At 45.9% G+C, this 17,205-nt stretch overlaps 1 protein-coding gene across 1 annotated transcript in view; it reads left to right on the top strand.

Annotated features, from left to right (window-relative positions):
• Positions 1-15,224, top strand: part of LOC135367503 (atlastin-3-like) — a 31,897-nt gene extending 16,673 nt beyond the window's left edge. Inside the window, exons 7-9 of the mRNA XM_064600803.1 lie at positions 5,748-5,894; positions 14,966-15,089; positions 15,196-15,224. Of these exons, the coding sequence (XP_064456873.1) occupies positions 5,748-5,894; positions 14,966-15,089; positions 15,196-15,224 (300 nt within the window). The remainder of the gene's footprint in view (positions 1-5,747; positions 5,895-14,965; positions 15,090-15,195) is intronic.
• The last annotated feature ends 1,981 nt before the right edge of the window (positions 15,225-17,205 follow it).

Here is a 17,205-nt window from a genome sequence, read left to right on the forward strand (position 1 = left end):
GCGATTTTGTCTACAAAGGGCGTCGGCAAAGTCGGCTGTTGTGATCATGGCTCAGGCAAAAACAGGCAGGTATACCACACAAGCCATCAAACTTCACAACAAACGGCTTAAAACCTCCTCCCCACAGGATGAGCTTTCCTTCCTAGTGCGAATACTTCCCTGCGGTGATGAATAAGCAAGGCTGAGTCCTTTGGCTGAGAGAAGATACGCATTTTCTCGTACAGTCTAAGCAAGGCTACTAAATTTAATTGAATGGCATGACACTACTCTTCGAGTGGAATATCAGCAGATACAGTGTCACCAGGATAATTCATTTTCATTCTGCGGTAACAGAGCTGAAAGCGAATCTGTCTCGGATGACACTTATGGATGAAAGATGGGGTGGTGGGTGGAACCCTTAGAGCGAAAGTTCAAAGGGCGGCGGCGACTGCCTCCGCACAACCTTCCGACGCCCGTTTCAGGGCAAACTTTCTTCAGTGGAGAATGCATTTGAGTGTCTCCATTTGTTGCCTCGAAATCTTAGAACGCTCACACGAAGTATCGCCCTTCTCCGCTCAGCATCATCGTCGCCCTTGGCCGATGCTGATGTGGAAATCTCCACGATGCTCTCAAATTGGCTTGATGCAACCAAGCCAGACAATATGCGGGAGGTCAATATCAAACTTGAATGTGAAAACGATCTCAAATAGCTTATCCATTCGAGCCTTGTAGGTGCGGCTTGAATGAAGCAGACTCCACTTATGATCACGTCGGGCACATCATGTTGGTGAGATTCTACTGTATATGACATGACAACACAACATCGGCCGAGTCTGCCGAGCAACCACTCAAATTTTGCATTCGTTGTGCCGGGAGGTCTCCGCGTATCGTACGGTGGCCTGGAGTAAATTGGCTGTAATGCATGGTCTCATATTCACATACGATGACTCACAAGACATGATGTAAAAAAAAAAGGAAAATGTGAGGTGATGAAATAAACTCAATCTTGCTGACACAGTTGTGGCCTAACGTTAAAACCGACGGAACACGCCCAACATAAATCAACAGAGCAATTAACAGTAGTTAAGGGGTTCCTCCTCCCCAAACTTTTGAACTGCTCTGCAATCATCACCTTCACAGGAAACTTTGAGTAACACAGCCGGACCATTATTATATAGGAGAATTCAGAGCGGTCATGAGGGAGCCCAAGGACAACTAGTTCGCTGATGGGATTTTTGCCACAGTTTTTGTTGCCGCTTCTATTTCAAGGCTGTATCCCTACTTGTTACCTAGTTAGAGCAACGTTATGTTGATAAGGTTGCCTGGTACATTTGTCCAAGGCACTTTTAGAACAGGGCACACTAGCGGATAGGCGGCCCAACGAAATATTGGCGATTTAGCTCTTGGTGTTCTGTAGATGCGGAGACACGACCCTCATCCTCTCTGAAGTTTAGTTTGGGGCCCGAAGGCACTGGGATACGTGATTTTGAAACGGCCTAGCCTGAACGAAACATATCAGTAGACCAAACGGGGTCAAATGCAGGAGCCCGACAGCAACTGATGTGAAGAGCCTGGCTGTGATGATGGATATACTCTGTAACACATTGCCTTCTCGAAAAGCGACTGGTACTGCTGCGCGACCGAAAACGTGCTCCACGTGAAAAAAAAAAAAAGGAAAGAAAACATTTAGAAACATTTGAATTAAGGAATGAATGAAGATTATTTACTATACTGCTCAGGAGATTCAGGCACTCCTAAATGCCGCAACATCGTGTAAAAGCGTCATATTGGTCTCTTATCTTCAGTTAAATGATTTATTACTTCTTGCCCTGCGGTTATTTAGACTTCGTTTAAAAGCAAGGAAAATGTACACAGCCTATTAATGCGAGTACAAAAAAGCATTTTTGTTGAACGAATAGGTGGATAAGTAACCGTTGTACGAGCGTGTCTCCTCCGCATTCGTTAACAATGTGTTTGCCAGAAGATGGTGGGTTCCACTGGAGTTCTTGCCGATGAATCTACAGATTACGAATAGGCGCCTCACTGCAAGGATGTGTGGGATACAACTTTTCCTAGTGAATGTATGAGATGACAACTCAATAATTACGGTTCCCAGTCTTCAGTATTTACTGAAAAGAACCGAAAACTGTACACCGGTAATTTTTTTTACGATTTCTGGGTGATAAGTTCCCCACTGCACGGACACCTGTGTAGCGGCGCCCTGTTTGGACTCGTAGCATTGGCGCAGACCTAACGAATAGTCAGGGACGAAAAAGCACCGCTGGAGATGCCGTCGCAAGGTACGATGGCTGAGGTATCTGCAATACCGCAACCAGACAGTTCAGTAACGACAGAGCTTCTGACACGCATAACAGGGCTCTCTTCGTTGACGACGCAATGTCTTGAAGCGTTGGATTGTTTCGCAGTCCCAGCCTCAGGTGCCATTACTATTCCATGTACCTGCCCCCCCCCCCTTTTTTTTCCGGGTGCTCAGACAAAAACTCGGTTGCAGACTTCTTGATTATCTGTCTGACAGCCTATCTGGCTGGCATAAGAATCTCAGAGGAAGTTCTGCTAGAACGCGTCCTCATGTTGCACTATGTGGAGGTGTCTAACATATCAGACAACGAGGACCTCTAAAAGACGGTATACAGTCATGTCTCGATTATCCGTGCACGTCGGGAGTCGTCCCTTTTCTTCGGGACAACGGATTTCTAGATAGTGGAAACACGCAAATATCAGAGGAAACCTAAAAATTTTGGGAACGTCTCCGTAGCTGCACAAAAGAAAACAAGAAAGAAAATTATTACTTCAGGAATTCATGTGAAGTGAGCTGCTTGAACTTAGTAGGCAACCGTGTAACAGAATTTTGGTAACAACCACGAACCCACCGAGTCACCTTGCTGTTCAAAGATGGGCAATATCCCAGAAAGTTGGGCTCACGCACATGTATTTGTCTTTTTGCAAATGTCTTTGGTATAAGCCGAAAGACAGGTGATGCATTCGGACGGCCTGCACATTGACATTCACATATGGCTTTCCTGTGCCCGATGGGCACATGGCACCTCTTCCACTTATCCGTACCTTGTGCCAGCACACACCAAAAGGGAGTGACCTCTGAGGAAAGGGGAGTCTTACAATACACAGTGCCCAGGTGAGAAGTGACCCTTTTTCGGAGCAATGTGAACACAGCACATGCTTGGGACAGTGGCCATTGACACATTTCCGGATAAGCGAATCAGAATGATGTCGGTTCTGGAACGTTTGTCTCTGTGCTTGTTGTCTGGATACGGACAACAAATTCTGGATAGCTGAGAGAAAAGTCAATGGTCGCAGGTTCGTTCCTGATAAAGTAGTCCGGATAACGAGTTTTCCGGATATCTGAACTCCGGATAAACGCGACATGACTGAGCTTTGGGGTGGGGGAGTGTGAGTGATAGTTATCACCACCATCCGAACACGTGAGAAACGTGTTAAACAGTTTATGGTGCTGGAGCATGAAATGACTCGTTTCATGAGCAATTCGCGACGCTCTCTCTGGGTATAGTTGTTGTGCGTGCCCTGGAGCCCTTCCCTGCTTTTGGTAATAAACCTTCCTTGTTGGTTTAATTGCTGTGTTGCGATTTTCTTCGTTGCTGAGTCAGCGGGCCGACACCCAGAGAGGGGGAGTCTTGGTTCCCACAAACAGGAGTGGAAATAATTGTTCACCGATTGTCTTCAAATGCACTTTTTCAGAGCAATACTTTCAGGTGTCTTGATGTTTATTTATTTTTATGTTATTTTTGTAAATATACCCTCAAGGCCCAGAGGGCATTAAAGAGGGGAGTGAGCAAGACACAGTAACAATTGATAAACATGCGGACGCAACATAATGACAATAAACGAGCAACTTTGCCAAGAACATATTAGTGAGAAACTTGACAGTATACAATGACATTATATGTGAAGGAGGTCGCACAAACTCCTTTTGAATTCTATAATATTAGTAATCGAAGTGACAGAACCAGGTAAACTATTCCATTCTGATGAGGTGTGGGGAATGAATGAACCCTGAAATGATCTCGTTGAGCAACGCACTACACCTACTTTTTGATGATAATAAACACGAAGGGAAATGGACGATCGTGGTGTCATCAGAGACGATTTTAGAGTCGCCTTGTGATAAAAAAATTGATGGAACAGGCAGAGGTGAAGCCTTTTTCGTCTTAAAGAGAGATCAATTAATCGTATGTTAGTTTTCATAGCGGTGACGCTGGCAGTGCGATTGTAGTCGCCTAATATCAAACGGGCTGCACTGTTCTGAACAGTCTCAATTAGTTTGATGATATTATCTTGATCAGGGTCCCAGACTGAAGCAGCATATTCCAGTTTAGGCAAGACAAGTGTTTTATATAGCGTGGTCTTCACATGAACTGGGGCAGGTGAGAAGTGTCGACGAATGTAGCCCAGGGTGCGCAACGCGTTATGAGTGATGTACTCAATATGCGTACGCCATTCAAGGTTGTTAGAGATGGAGACGCCCAAGTATTTATAGCAGCAGACAGATTCAAGGGGGATGTTGTTAATAGTATAGGCCTGACTTGTCACTATGTTGCGGGACTCCGTTAGAAGCTTGCATTTTGTTAGGTTAAGTTCCGTTACCCAGCTGTTACACCATTCGGATATCGGCCTGCAACAGGTCAGTGTAATGACTGTTAGTGATTTCTCGATAAATTATACAATCATCTGCGTAAAGCAGGGCAGACAAGGTGATATAATTCGGAAGGTCGTTTATGTAAATTAGAAAAACGAGGGGATCAAGTACAGAACCTTGAGGCACACCCGAGACTACATGAGCGAACTCAGAGTTGTTGTCATTTACAGATACGAACTGAACACGGTTAGTAACAAAAGAGTGAATCCAAGCTAGGATAGTGTCTAGATGTCTCAAAGTATTACCACTGAAAGACACCGCTTCCTCTGAGCAAAATAGCCATCGGTTTCCCCCACCGAAAATCTCGAAAATTAAGCAACGAAAACCTAGAACCCTATGAACAATCTGGATCTCCAAGTAGTAGGACCTATGTAAGATACAATTGGAAAGCTGGGCAAAAGATGTTCAGCGCTAGAACTGCAGGACAGGAGACGTGTTTGTGACATGGAGTTGGAGGGTACAACGAAAGTTGAAGTCGAGAACTAATGCCAGTGGTTTGGCACCAAACAGGCTATGCGTGTTAGTTGATACCGCTTTTCAGCCCCAAATTGAAAGGTTTGTACCTTGTGCGCCTGTGTACATCAGAAAATTAGTGACGCTGTACAAGTCCCAGTTTATTATGCACAGGATATCAGATGTTGGGAGCCGGAGCTCCGTCCCGCAAGAGGACAAGAACGCCGTAAGCGTCACAAAAGTTCTAACTGGTGAATATATGGGTACGGTTGTCCCGTTGGTAGTCAAGTAGTATCCACTACTAGCAAGACAATATGGAAACTGCAGGAAGCAAACTGCGGAATGTAGTGCTGAACCAACTCGTGGAAATCTCATAGAAATATGTACTTACAAATCATTACACAGTACATATGGGCCATATGGAATACATACGACCACGGTATATGAAAATACCAATAGCAACGACAAAGTAGCTTTCATTTGAGATGTATCACAATCACTATCACTGATATGTTTCTTGAAGACATGATCATGCCACTCGCTGTAATCGTTGTAATCGTGTAATTGATGTAATCGTTGTTTATGTTGATACTAATGTATTTTTATACATTGGACACGGTAGATTTTTAGCCAGGGGGAATGCATGACAGACGATGAACTCGAGGAGCATCACAAGCGCTTCAGCAACTCTGCACTGGAGCACTTTCGTGCCATTCCTAGATTTGGTGGAGACGACTACATCCTGCATTTTCTTGGAGAACTCAGGCAGGTAAGTATCATCTTCTACTACTTTCACGAGTTGGGCCTGGGCTTCGTTAAGTCGTCATAATTTTAGTCTGCATCCTCTGGTACTTCTGTTAATTATCCACATGGATTTTTGCCCTCATTTCTAACAGATTGGGCGTGAAACCAAATTATCTATTGATCGATCTATGTATTTAATTGTGCTTGGCAAAGTCTGATAATCTCTGGAAATGGTGTAGTTGGTATTCATGCTGTGAGCTCAGCATAAGAAACGGACCGGGGCACAGGAGACTGCACGACTGTGAGTGGACATAGTACACCACTGGCGTCGGCAACCGGCACCAATCGGGGGAACATCAGTAAATTTATCGCGTGTCTCCACTAGTGCAGTATCTCTTCTTTTTGTATCTCGATAGACGGGCTGCCTGATACATCCCGTTATCTACCGTTCGTGAATATACATATATAAAAGCTTTGTATGCAACCCTGTTCATTTGCTTGTGGACTGCGGCTTCAATGGTCATTCTGCGGAACAAGGGAACACACGCGCACTTCCTGCAATGTACCCCTAGACCACAGGTGTGTTGCAGTTAACTAACGCTTAACTTGCGCTCTTATTCTGATATTTGCGCACCATCCCGTCTATACCATGCAAACTCTTCCACAGAACTTGTCCTTTTCTTACCTTCCTTAAAGGGACTATGCAATTTCCAAAACCACGATATATTTTTAGCTGGCAACGGTTCTTTTCTGCGAAAAACCAATATGCCAGAAATTCTTCCGGTTTAAATCACTCTGTGAGAAGCGCGCGGTTACAGTTTTCCTAAGTATTCTTCCACCCCCACGTGCATTCCCTTGTGGATCAAGGAGCAACGCGTGCTGTGCTTCTGGCCGTCGTTACATCACCGGTGTTGCGCAATGCCAAGCAATGCTCCCCATAGCTAGGTGTCAGCGCGGTGGCGCCTGCACCGGTCGCACCAATAAGTTCACAAAGTCTCTAGTCGCGTCAAAATGCTGAATCATTACGTTTGCCTTCGTTGTATGCTTGCGGATAACACTCTATAACGAACAGCTTTTTTGTGTGAATCGTTTGCTGCACTTGTGCTGGCTGGTATGCCTATTTTTTTTTTGTCTTCTGGTCGACTGCCGTTCGCAACAAGGAAAGCAAGCACCCACCTCCGTGGCTATGAGGTTTTTGCTGACGGAATAAATGGGCCTGCAGCGATTCACCGCGACTTTGTATTGGTTGTATCGACGTTAGCAATGAAAAGTGTCTACTTGGTTGACCTGGGTTGCAATTATATTTATGTGTGTGCAATCTGACAACAAAGCAAGTGCGTTGTGAACTGTGACGTGATGCTTGGAAACTTTTCACTTTTGTTGCTCGATTTGTTTGTAGGAATTATTTATATAAAAGACTAGTGGTCTATTGTTTCGTTATATTTTGTTTATTTCGTGTTCTCCATTGCCATTCGTATTATTATTCAAAGCAGCTTTGCGCTTTTAAACGATTCTGATTTACTCTGCATTTCGTGGTCTACAGAGGCGATGGGCTGGCCGTATTCCCTTCCATCAAATAACTTATTTTTTGCCAAAAATACGTTTCAAGCAGCAATTTGTGTTTTATGAGGTATTCATTGTTGAGCACGTCGCGGATGTGAACAGTTAGCATTAACAACAACCATCCCTACTGAAACTCAACTGCAGCGTAATCCGTAAGAGTATTCCGCGTATTATACTTATTTCTGATAACTGTTCGTTGCTTAACACAATTTATTGTTCAACCAGTTTTCCAGTACTACGCAATACACCAATAATTGACGCCGCGACTGAGGGACACAAACTAACGACACCAGCTCACCTGCTTCATAGCCACCTTATACTGTGGTGTTACCTAAGCTTCAAGTCACCAGTTGAAGCTCATGGAAAGACGCACCAGTCACGTAACATGCCCAATATTTTGCAATTCAGAAGGGGAAGAAAGAATGACAAGTAATTGGGACTATTTCATATAAATTGTCTTTCAGTCTTCTCAGGAAAACCTGACTTGTTCCTAAAAAAACCTGTTCAGTTTTGCAAAATTTTCAACGCCGATAGAAATCTAGGAAGACGTCCTACCTATTGCACTGTAGAAGAATATCCGATTTATGCCTGGAGAAAAGATTAAAAAGGTACTTTTCGCTGAACTGGAGAACGTTTTTTTTTTTTTTTTTTTTTTTTTTTTGACGGGATGCTTGCGGAGCATAAGCTTCGAAGCACGGTCAGCGAGCGCGAGCGTACCATGTTCCTCCTTACCTTGAAAAGCGCAATAGCAAAGTAAAATTGCTGCACAAGAAATGCTGGGGACTGTTTCCCAAGGTAATTAAGTCAGCAATAGGAAGTCGATGATTTGCCTATTGACATTTACCGACGAATGAACGAAGCACAACACAAGCCTCATAACGCCCACTCACACATTTCTACTGGATGCAGTGGGTTCGAATCCCGCTGCCATCATAGAACTTTATAGTATGGCGGTAAGGGCCGTAAGAGGAAAATGGAAAAGAGCCGTCAAGCGAACCTGAAGCAAGCTTGGGGCCACAGATCAACAAGTTACCTGTCAAAAAGAACTGGTTACAAGTTAAGTTGCAGTGTGAAAAAAATTAAGTAAGCTAATAAGGAAGTTCTTCAGTCTGAATGTAACTCGCAGTTACTGAGTTACTTAAAAAAGAACGAGTTACTCTCAATTTACTTCGGACACAAAGAGGATAAGGCAATATCATGTAGAACGTGCAAGAGCAGTTGAATTAGAACTTGATTTGCCTGCGGAGGAGCGCAACACGCTTATATAGTTTTCGTTTAGATCTCTCCCTGTTTGTAAACAAATGACATCATAGTGTTCGACAGCGCTGCAAATTTCATAAAGTTGAACTATGCTCGAGGCTAGAGGTGAACAAGGTCACGCCCTAAACCAAAGGTCTTGAGGGCATCACCATGGTCTTTAAAAGTCATGCTTTTCTTTCGATGGGAGCCGGGCAGCGAGCAAGTGCCTGCTTCTTGAAATCCAGCCCTCACCTTCACATTTGTTTTGGTTTTAGTCTGCCGATCAACTTCATGATTACGTTTCTCTGGTAGAGGTCCATTCGAAAGCTTTGCATCTTACTCCCTGTGGGCGAACAATGGTTCTGCTTTATTTCAATGGCAGCGGTTCTTCCTTCCTGAATAGAACACGGGCATTGATTGAATATCACAAAATGGCAATAAAATCCATCAAAGACCCGGAGAGAAAGCAAGAAAATATGTGGACGCGAGTGAAAAGTGAATTAAATGTAACTTGGAGTATAAGTTACTGTGACATAGTCACCTGAGAAAGGAACGAGTTCCTCTGAAAAAAAGACAGGGAATTATTTACAGTAACGAGTTACCTCGAACCCTGCTTGGGACCTCTTTTCAGCCCCGTCACTGAGACGGTCGAAAATATCATTAGGCAAATGACTTTGCTGATATTGACTTAATTAGTTTAGTGAAAAGTCTTTGGCATTTCTGTTGAAATTATCTCAGTTTTACACTATGTTTCTCGAGGTGAGCAGGTGCAAGGGGCGCTGATGCTCGGTGACTGAGCTCCGTAGACTATATATCGTAAGCCGGGCGCCGAGAATTTCTTCAGTTGAAGTGCGTTCTCAATTTTTCTTCACGCATAACCGAGCTGTTCTTCTACAGTTCTGTGTGAAGCTAAGTTGTTCTTCTAGCTCGCTGTCGCAGTTGAACCTTTCCTGACAGAAATATGGCACTTTTCAAGTATTATCATGATTTTACGATTTTTTACTACACCGCAATTGCCGAGAAAAGGGTTCAAAATTTTTAATGAGAACGTAGTCGCGATAAACAACTTTATACCTCTGACATTTTGTTTTGTTAGAAGCTGCAGTTATTTTCAAAACTGTTGAATTGTTCCCAGAATTCCCCAAATCCGAAATCTTGCAGGAGACTTCTGAGACTCGGTCAGTGAGTGGCGTGGTCCTTCTAGGCAACAGGTTTAAATTCCGAGCTTCTTTGGTGCGGGAGAATGCTCACGACACGTTTGCATGGGGGTACGGCTTTTGTTCGAGGCTGAAACTTGACGGCCCTTGTGGGATTTGCTCGTATTTAAGTAGTCTCTCGCACGGGTGTAGGCTGTAGTAGCCAAGTTCGTTCCCTGCTGCCAACCAGGATTGACTCTGACACGGAAAATAGAGGTCACCACGTCGTCCTTTATTCCCTCTTTTCCGCTGCCTCTCACGCCTTCGCCCGAGCAGAGACTGACACCAGCGGGTCGCTTCCCCAGACCCCTCAGTCCCGCTTGCCTTGACGATAACAGGTTCCGCAAGGTCATTGCAATCGGCCAGCGCGACGGCCCCCGAGGAGCTACATTGCTGCGCATCCCCGCTCTATCTAGCGTGAGAACACGGCGGCGTTTGAGGTTTATATTTGGGATTCAGTATATATGTCTACCACGACAATGAACTCTGATTTTGTTTTCGTTACAATCGGTGATGATCCAGCAGCATCGCCGGATTACTCGGCGTGTAATGCATCTGTTGTGTTCATCACATGAAATCCTGGAAGTGAAACAATGGCTAGGAAGCAAGCGAACTGGTGAAGATGATGCATAATGTAAAACCCCGAGACTAGGGAATACGAAGGGACAGACACAACGCGAACTGTGTGTCTGTCCCTTCGTGTTCCCCTGTCTCGGGATTTTTACCTTATGCATCCTGGAAATGTTTGGTACTTTTCACGTAACATCATTAGACATATAAATCAAAAGACGATGAAATGGTCGGCGCTGTTCAAGCTACATTTTTATAAACTGCCAAAGAAGACCGCTATCACGAAAAGTCAGTCAACTATTCGGCGGATGGCAATGCGAAGTTTGCACCGCAATACACATGGCGCCTAGGAGGTGTCCGTCTTGGTTGAGGTTGCTTAGCTGCGATACGCTGTTTATGTATGTTTAATCGCTGCGCAGGGAATAGACACTGAATACAGGAAGTATGCGGAGAACAATGAAAACAGACGCGCCGCAGCACAATCCACATGGAGTTGCAAGATCTACTAAGCAGCAGTGGCATCAACATTAATGGCTGGAGCGACTGGCGTAGGCGCAGTCCTGTCTTCTGGCGCCACCCGTGCCGCTATCGCCGCTACTGCCGAGGCTGATGCGAAAGGTGCCGTCTTCAGTTGCGGTTTTGTTGCAGCCATCGGTTCAGCAGGTGCAACGTCCTTGTAGATGTACGATTTTGCTTGCAACACCCAAAAGGCTGGAAGGCTCGTTGCAGTAACTGTGCCCAGTGAATAAAAGGACAAATGCAACACATAAGCTCCACACCTAGTGGATTATTCCATTAAACAGCACTAGTGATAAATGGCCAAATAAGTGCAACATGGCTCATTCCTCCTCTCTGTCTTCCCACCCGGTCCTAATTTTTCAACCTCTCCTACACCAGTGCTAATATTTCACGTTTGAATTTTGACTTTTCTATTTTAAATCGGTCATACACGAATAGCAACAACAACAACTTTATTTAGAGATGATGAATGCGGAACTTCATCGCCCGGGGCGATACACTTCCCCACTGCTAGTGGCGAAACGGGGAATGGTATAGTGATCCCCGTCACAATATGGATCAAAATCCTACGGTATCCAAAAGGTGAAGAGAGCTACAGTGGTCGGGTCTTTGGATTAATTTTGCCCATCTGAGGTTCTTTTCCAATCGCCGAAATCTCGACACACGGCACACCCGCATAGTGAGCTCTTGTATAAGCTCCAAATATTTGTCAAAAATCAGAATTTGCAGAGCTTGCTTTGTTCTTGCGTTACTGGTAGGAGACAGTTTCTGAACTTTAGCTCACAAACTTCACAGCATTTTCTGTCATTCTCAGGTGTACCTCAGGGCGCAGTGTTAGCTCCAATACAGTTTCTCCTTTATATTAATGATATTGTTCGTCATCATGAAATTCAAATCAGAAGGTTATTGATTGTATAAAATTCATCAAAGGTGTTTGTGACCAAAAGATCTTGCAAAATACGATAGATATATTTTTCATTGGTGCACTCAGTAGAAAATAATTTTAAATGTAAAAAAATAAAAATAAATAAAGCTACAGAACACGGGCAGAAATCCAACGAACCTGTAAGGGAGTATAAGGGGAATTTCCTCAGGACGAGAGCCGCCGAGATTTCCAACACAGACTGTTCTTCTTTTTTCCCAGAAGTACAGCCTCTGTTCGAAATATCGGCTGCTTTCATCCTGAGGCACATCCCTTCATGTTTCCATTACTTCAGCTCGTAAGCGTAGCCCCCTTATACAGGGTGTTCAAAATTAAGCTTTGACGAGCGCTACGCAAACACACCGATGACATGAAGCCGGATGCTAACTTTACGCTTACTTGTGGAAGAAACTTGAAACTACTTGTAAAATACTTGGAATACTTGTACTTGTTGTACTTGAAAAAGAAAACTACTTGTGGTGCTGCTAATTATGTAGCGCCTGTTTCTTGCTCAAGGAACAGAAAAAGTAGCACCAGTTTTCTTTTGTTCGCATATTTATAAACTGCTAGTGAAAGCTTAATTTTGAACACCCTGTATTTGCATAAGGTACCGCGGACGCACCACTTGACCAAATGAAAATCTTTAAATATCTAGGTGTTATTTTTGATTCAGATGTATATGTATATATGTATGTCAGATGTATATATTAAGATGTATAGGTGGACTGCTCACTTAGAATATGTGTTAGGAAAAGCATATCTGAAATACTTAATTTTCTTAGATAAACATCAACTTTATTACGAGATGATGACTGGGGTGTTTTGTCCGCAGGAGGCGATACTCTACCCCATTGCTGGTGGTAGAGCGTCTTCCAGATATTACGGTCCGACATATTTATCCTCATTATACGTATGTATCTGCGACGATAAGTGCAGTAGATAGCTGGCTGAACCGAAATTCCTTTAACTTTTACGGCAGACGTTCGTGCATCACGCATGAAGCTTTGCTCACGAACAGAGTTCTGTAAGCTGAGAAACCATAAGCATGTAGAAACTAACAAGAATGAACGCAATGATTTTACGAACATTTGTGGAAAATATATAGTATCTAACAAGCTCCTGTTTGTGACACAGTAGCTTTGAGTTCTAGCAAGAGCTTCTTACCAATTGGAACAACAACAGCCGCTTTATTACAAGATGATGAATGGGAAGTTTCGTCGCCTGCGCGACACTGTACCTCATTGCTGGTGGTGATGTGGGGAATGGAATAATGAGCCCCTTCACAGTAAGGATCGAAGGCCAATGGTATCCAGAAAGGTGAGGAGAGCTTTGAGGGCAGAGCGTTGGTGGACTGCATGTGGCCAGGGACGAAGAAATTTGGTGAGAGAGAGGGGGCGAGAGTTCAGATCCTCGAGGGATCCGGTGAGTATGGTTCCGGAACGGGGAGAATATGTTTATGAGAAAAAATAAAGGAAAGGTCAGCGGGGAGGTTCGGGAAGGGTGATAGTGCAGGTAACTGAGAAGTATCCAGCGCCAGCTGTTTTGCAAATCACGATGGAATAGGTCATTGCAGGGCTGTGATCGGTGGCTTGCTATCTTGACGACATTATCATCACCGAAAGAAATAACACAGAGCACCTCACAAACTTGAATAATGTCTTCGCTCGACTACAGGAATTCGGCTTCACTTTGAAGGGAAAAAGAGAAGTGTCCGTTCCTACGACCGCAGAGGGGAGGGGGGATTTATTGGCAGAAAAAAAAAGAAAAGGAAAAACGGGGAAAGGTCAGCCATGCAGTACGCTATTCCCTAAAGACGAAAAAACGAAAACAGGAAAAATATAAACAAGACAGAAAAAGAAACAACAAAGAGACAAATAAATAAATACAGCTTCAGGTTGGGTGCTTTGGCCGGTTACTATCCGTGGCCTTGATCAGTCAAAAACTAGCTTTGCAAGCGGTAAGGTAACGCAAAGAGATGCTTTGGCTCCTCTTGCTTTTTGTGTCCGAGATTACATCGAGGATAAGGAACCAAACATCGCCGTTCGAATTTTGGGTAAAGATTACATCGCCCTTATCGACACGGGAGCTACGCTTTCCCTTATCGGGGATAGTGTTTACGAGCATTGCGTATCACGGCATGTGGAATTGCAATCCACAGATGTCACTCTTCGTCTTGCTTCCAATGACGCCGTTCCAGCACAGACTGCAGTTGTGCTCTGGGTACGTTTGGACGGGAGACAACGAAAGCAGCGCTTCGTGCACCTTCCTGGCCTGGCAGTTCCTGTTATCCTGGGCAGAGACTTCATCATCCGGCAGAAGTTGGTGCTGGACCTGCCCAATGGAGGATACGTGTACCACGGCTCGTCGGGATTTTTCCGCTTCGCCGCAGCACGGGAACACTGCACAGCACAGCAAGCTGTGGCAGCGTCCGTTGAAACGTCTGGGCTGACAACTGTCTTGGGGTCATTCCATGGTCCTGAGGAGCAACGCCGTCAGCTTGAACAAGTACTGCGGCTGTTTGACGGAATCTTTACCGAAAAACCGGGTAAGTCGTCTGTGTTACAGCATAGCATAGACACCGGTAACGCTAGGCCCTGGCGTTGTAATCCGAGACCATTGAGTGTGCATAAGCGTGCTTTATTAGACACTGCTCTTGACGAAATGCTCCAAACCGGTGCAGTTCAAAGGTCTCAGAGCCCTTGGGCATTTCCTGTTGTTCTGGCTCCGAAACGTGATGGTACGGCTAGGTTATGCATCGACTACCGTCGACTTAACGCAGTAACTGTAAGGGACTCTTATCCCTTTCCGTCCATTGATTCAATCTTGTATTCCCTGGGCAACGCAACTGTGTTTTCAACGCTTGATTGTAGTAGAGGATTTTTGCAAATCGAAGTTGCCCCGGAGGATGTCCCAAAAACAGCCTTTACGTGTCATAGAGGTTTGTTTGAATTTGTACGAATGCCTTTCGGACTGTCCAATTCACCCGCCAGTTTCCAGCGGTTGATGGATACAGTGTTGGGAGGTGCGAAGTACAATTTCGCAATGGCATACATGGATGATGTCGTAGTGTTTTCTAGAAATTTTCAGGAACACTTGGAACACCTCTCAATCGTCCTTGCAATGATGAACGAAGAGGGCATAACGATCAACCCCCGCAAGGTGCAGGTGGCATCGTCTAGGATCAGCCTTCTCGGCTTTGTGGTGGACGGAGGTACCATCCGTCCTAACGACGACAATCTAAAGGCGATCACGGACTTTCCGGTTCCCGGTAACGTCAAAGCCTTGCAGCGCTCCCTAGGTATGCTTGGTTTTTACAGACAATTCATTCCTAATTGTGCCGAGCTAGCGCAGCCGCTTAACCAGTTGTTGCGCAAGGACACGCGCTGGAATTGAGGAGAAGAGCAGGAACGATCATTTCGACCTCTATCACAAGCAATCGCTGATACGGCTAGGCTTTATCTGCCCGACCTCAACAAACCATTTGTTGTGCAAACAGATGCAAGCGATTATGGTGTTGGCGCAGTTCTCTTGCAGGAGCATGACGCTATTCTTTGTCCAGTGGCTTTTGCAAGTCGCACGCTGAATCCGGCAGAATGGAACTACTCCGTGATGGAAAAGGAGTGCTTGGCGATCATCTTCGCTTTCAGGAAGTTCGACCTTTACCTGGACGGCAGTACCTTCACTGTCCAGACTGACCACCAGGCACTTTCTTGGCTGCAGCGGCTCCATAACCCGTCTGGACGACTTGCCAGGTGGGCCCTGACGCTACAAGGCTACTCCTTCAACGTGGAGTACAGGCGGGGCTCAACGAACGTGGTAGCAGACGCACTGTCACGTGCGCCTCTACCGGAGGGGGAAGAGGAAGGCACCGAGGCGCCTTCTCAACTTCTGGCAGCAGCACAGGTGGCACAAGACGTATCTTCGTCTTGGGGCACGGTCGCGAGCAGACAGCAGCTCCTAGACGCTCAGAGAGCGGACGGCCTTTGTCAGCGGGTGTCGCAGTGGATAGCTGAGCAAGACTCGGCGGACACCGAAACGACTGACGGACGGCACGACTCCTATCTGCTGGGCGAGGATGGCATCCTGTTCAGATACATACCCCAGGCGGATGAGGACGACGGCTCATCCCCGTTCAGAGTCGTGGTGCCACTTAAGTTGCGTAAGTCTTTCATACGTTACTTTCATGACTCGGCCTTGGCAGGTCACAGCAGCGGCAGGAAAACTTATGAAAAGTTGTGTCGTGTTGCGACATGGCCAGGAATGAGGCAGGATGTAACAAAGTATGTTCGTGCTTGTCCCGTATGCGAGAGAGCAAAACCTCGTGGTGGTTTACCCCCTGGGCGCTTACAGCCTGTTCAGAGTAATAGACCTTGGCAGATAGTTGCTTGTGATGTGATGGGACCATTTCCCCATAGTCCTAGAGGTAACCAGTATTTGTTCGTGGTTACTGATCAGTTCACGAAATGGGTTGAGCTGTTTCCTCTCAGGACGCTGACTTCCCAGAGCGTGTGGGAAAAACTACTCGACACCTTTTGCCGGTTCGGGTTTCCCGCACAGCTGATCACCGACAACGCAACCTACTTTACAAGTAAGGTGTTCTCAGATTCTTGCGCTGTCTTAGACATTCAGCATAAGAAGGCTTCCCCGTATCACCCTCAGGCTAACATTACCGAACGTGTTAATCAGAACCTGAAAATGATGTTGGTTGCTTTTACTAGCCAGCACCACCGTGATTGGGATCTTCGCCTGGCAGAACTGGCGTTCGCTACACGGACGACGGTCAACAGATCTACAGGCTTCACCCCGGCGTTCCTGAACTTGGGACGAGAGGCCCCTTTTCCAGTGGAGAATGCTCTGGGCCTCCGGGATGGTGCTACCCGGCCTCCTTATTCAAGGTTTGCTGAGGACCTCCGGAGTCGACTGTACGATGCAGCCCGGACGGCTCGGGAGAACCTGGACGTCGCAAGGTTGGACCAGGCTCGCCAGTACAACCGTGGACGTCGGAACCTCACCTACAGTGTCGGTGACCTCGTCCTTCGACGGACTCACCCGCTAAGTGATGCGTCACGAGGCTTTGCAGCTTCACTCGCAGATAGATGGGATGGCCCCTTCGAGGTAAGTGCGTGCTCCTCCGGCCTCACTTACAGGCTTCGTCGCTGCGGCACCGGCGAAGAGACTGGGCCAGTTCACATCTCGGACTTGAAGTCTTACCACCTCCGAGACCCGGACGGAGAGAAGCCCGATTTGCAACCTGCCTCCCTCCAGGACCTGGACCCGGATCCCGTTCCCGCACCTGCGTCCAGCCGCTACAACTTGCGTCCCCGCAG

Source organism: Ornithodoros turicata, chromosome 8 (assembly GCF_037126465.1).
Source record: "Ornithodoros turicata isolate Travis chromosome 8, ASM3712646v1, whole genome shotgun sequence".
Taxonomy (NCBI): domain Eukaryota; kingdom Metazoa; phylum Arthropoda; class Arachnida; order Ixodida; family Argasidae; genus Ornithodoros; species Ornithodoros turicata.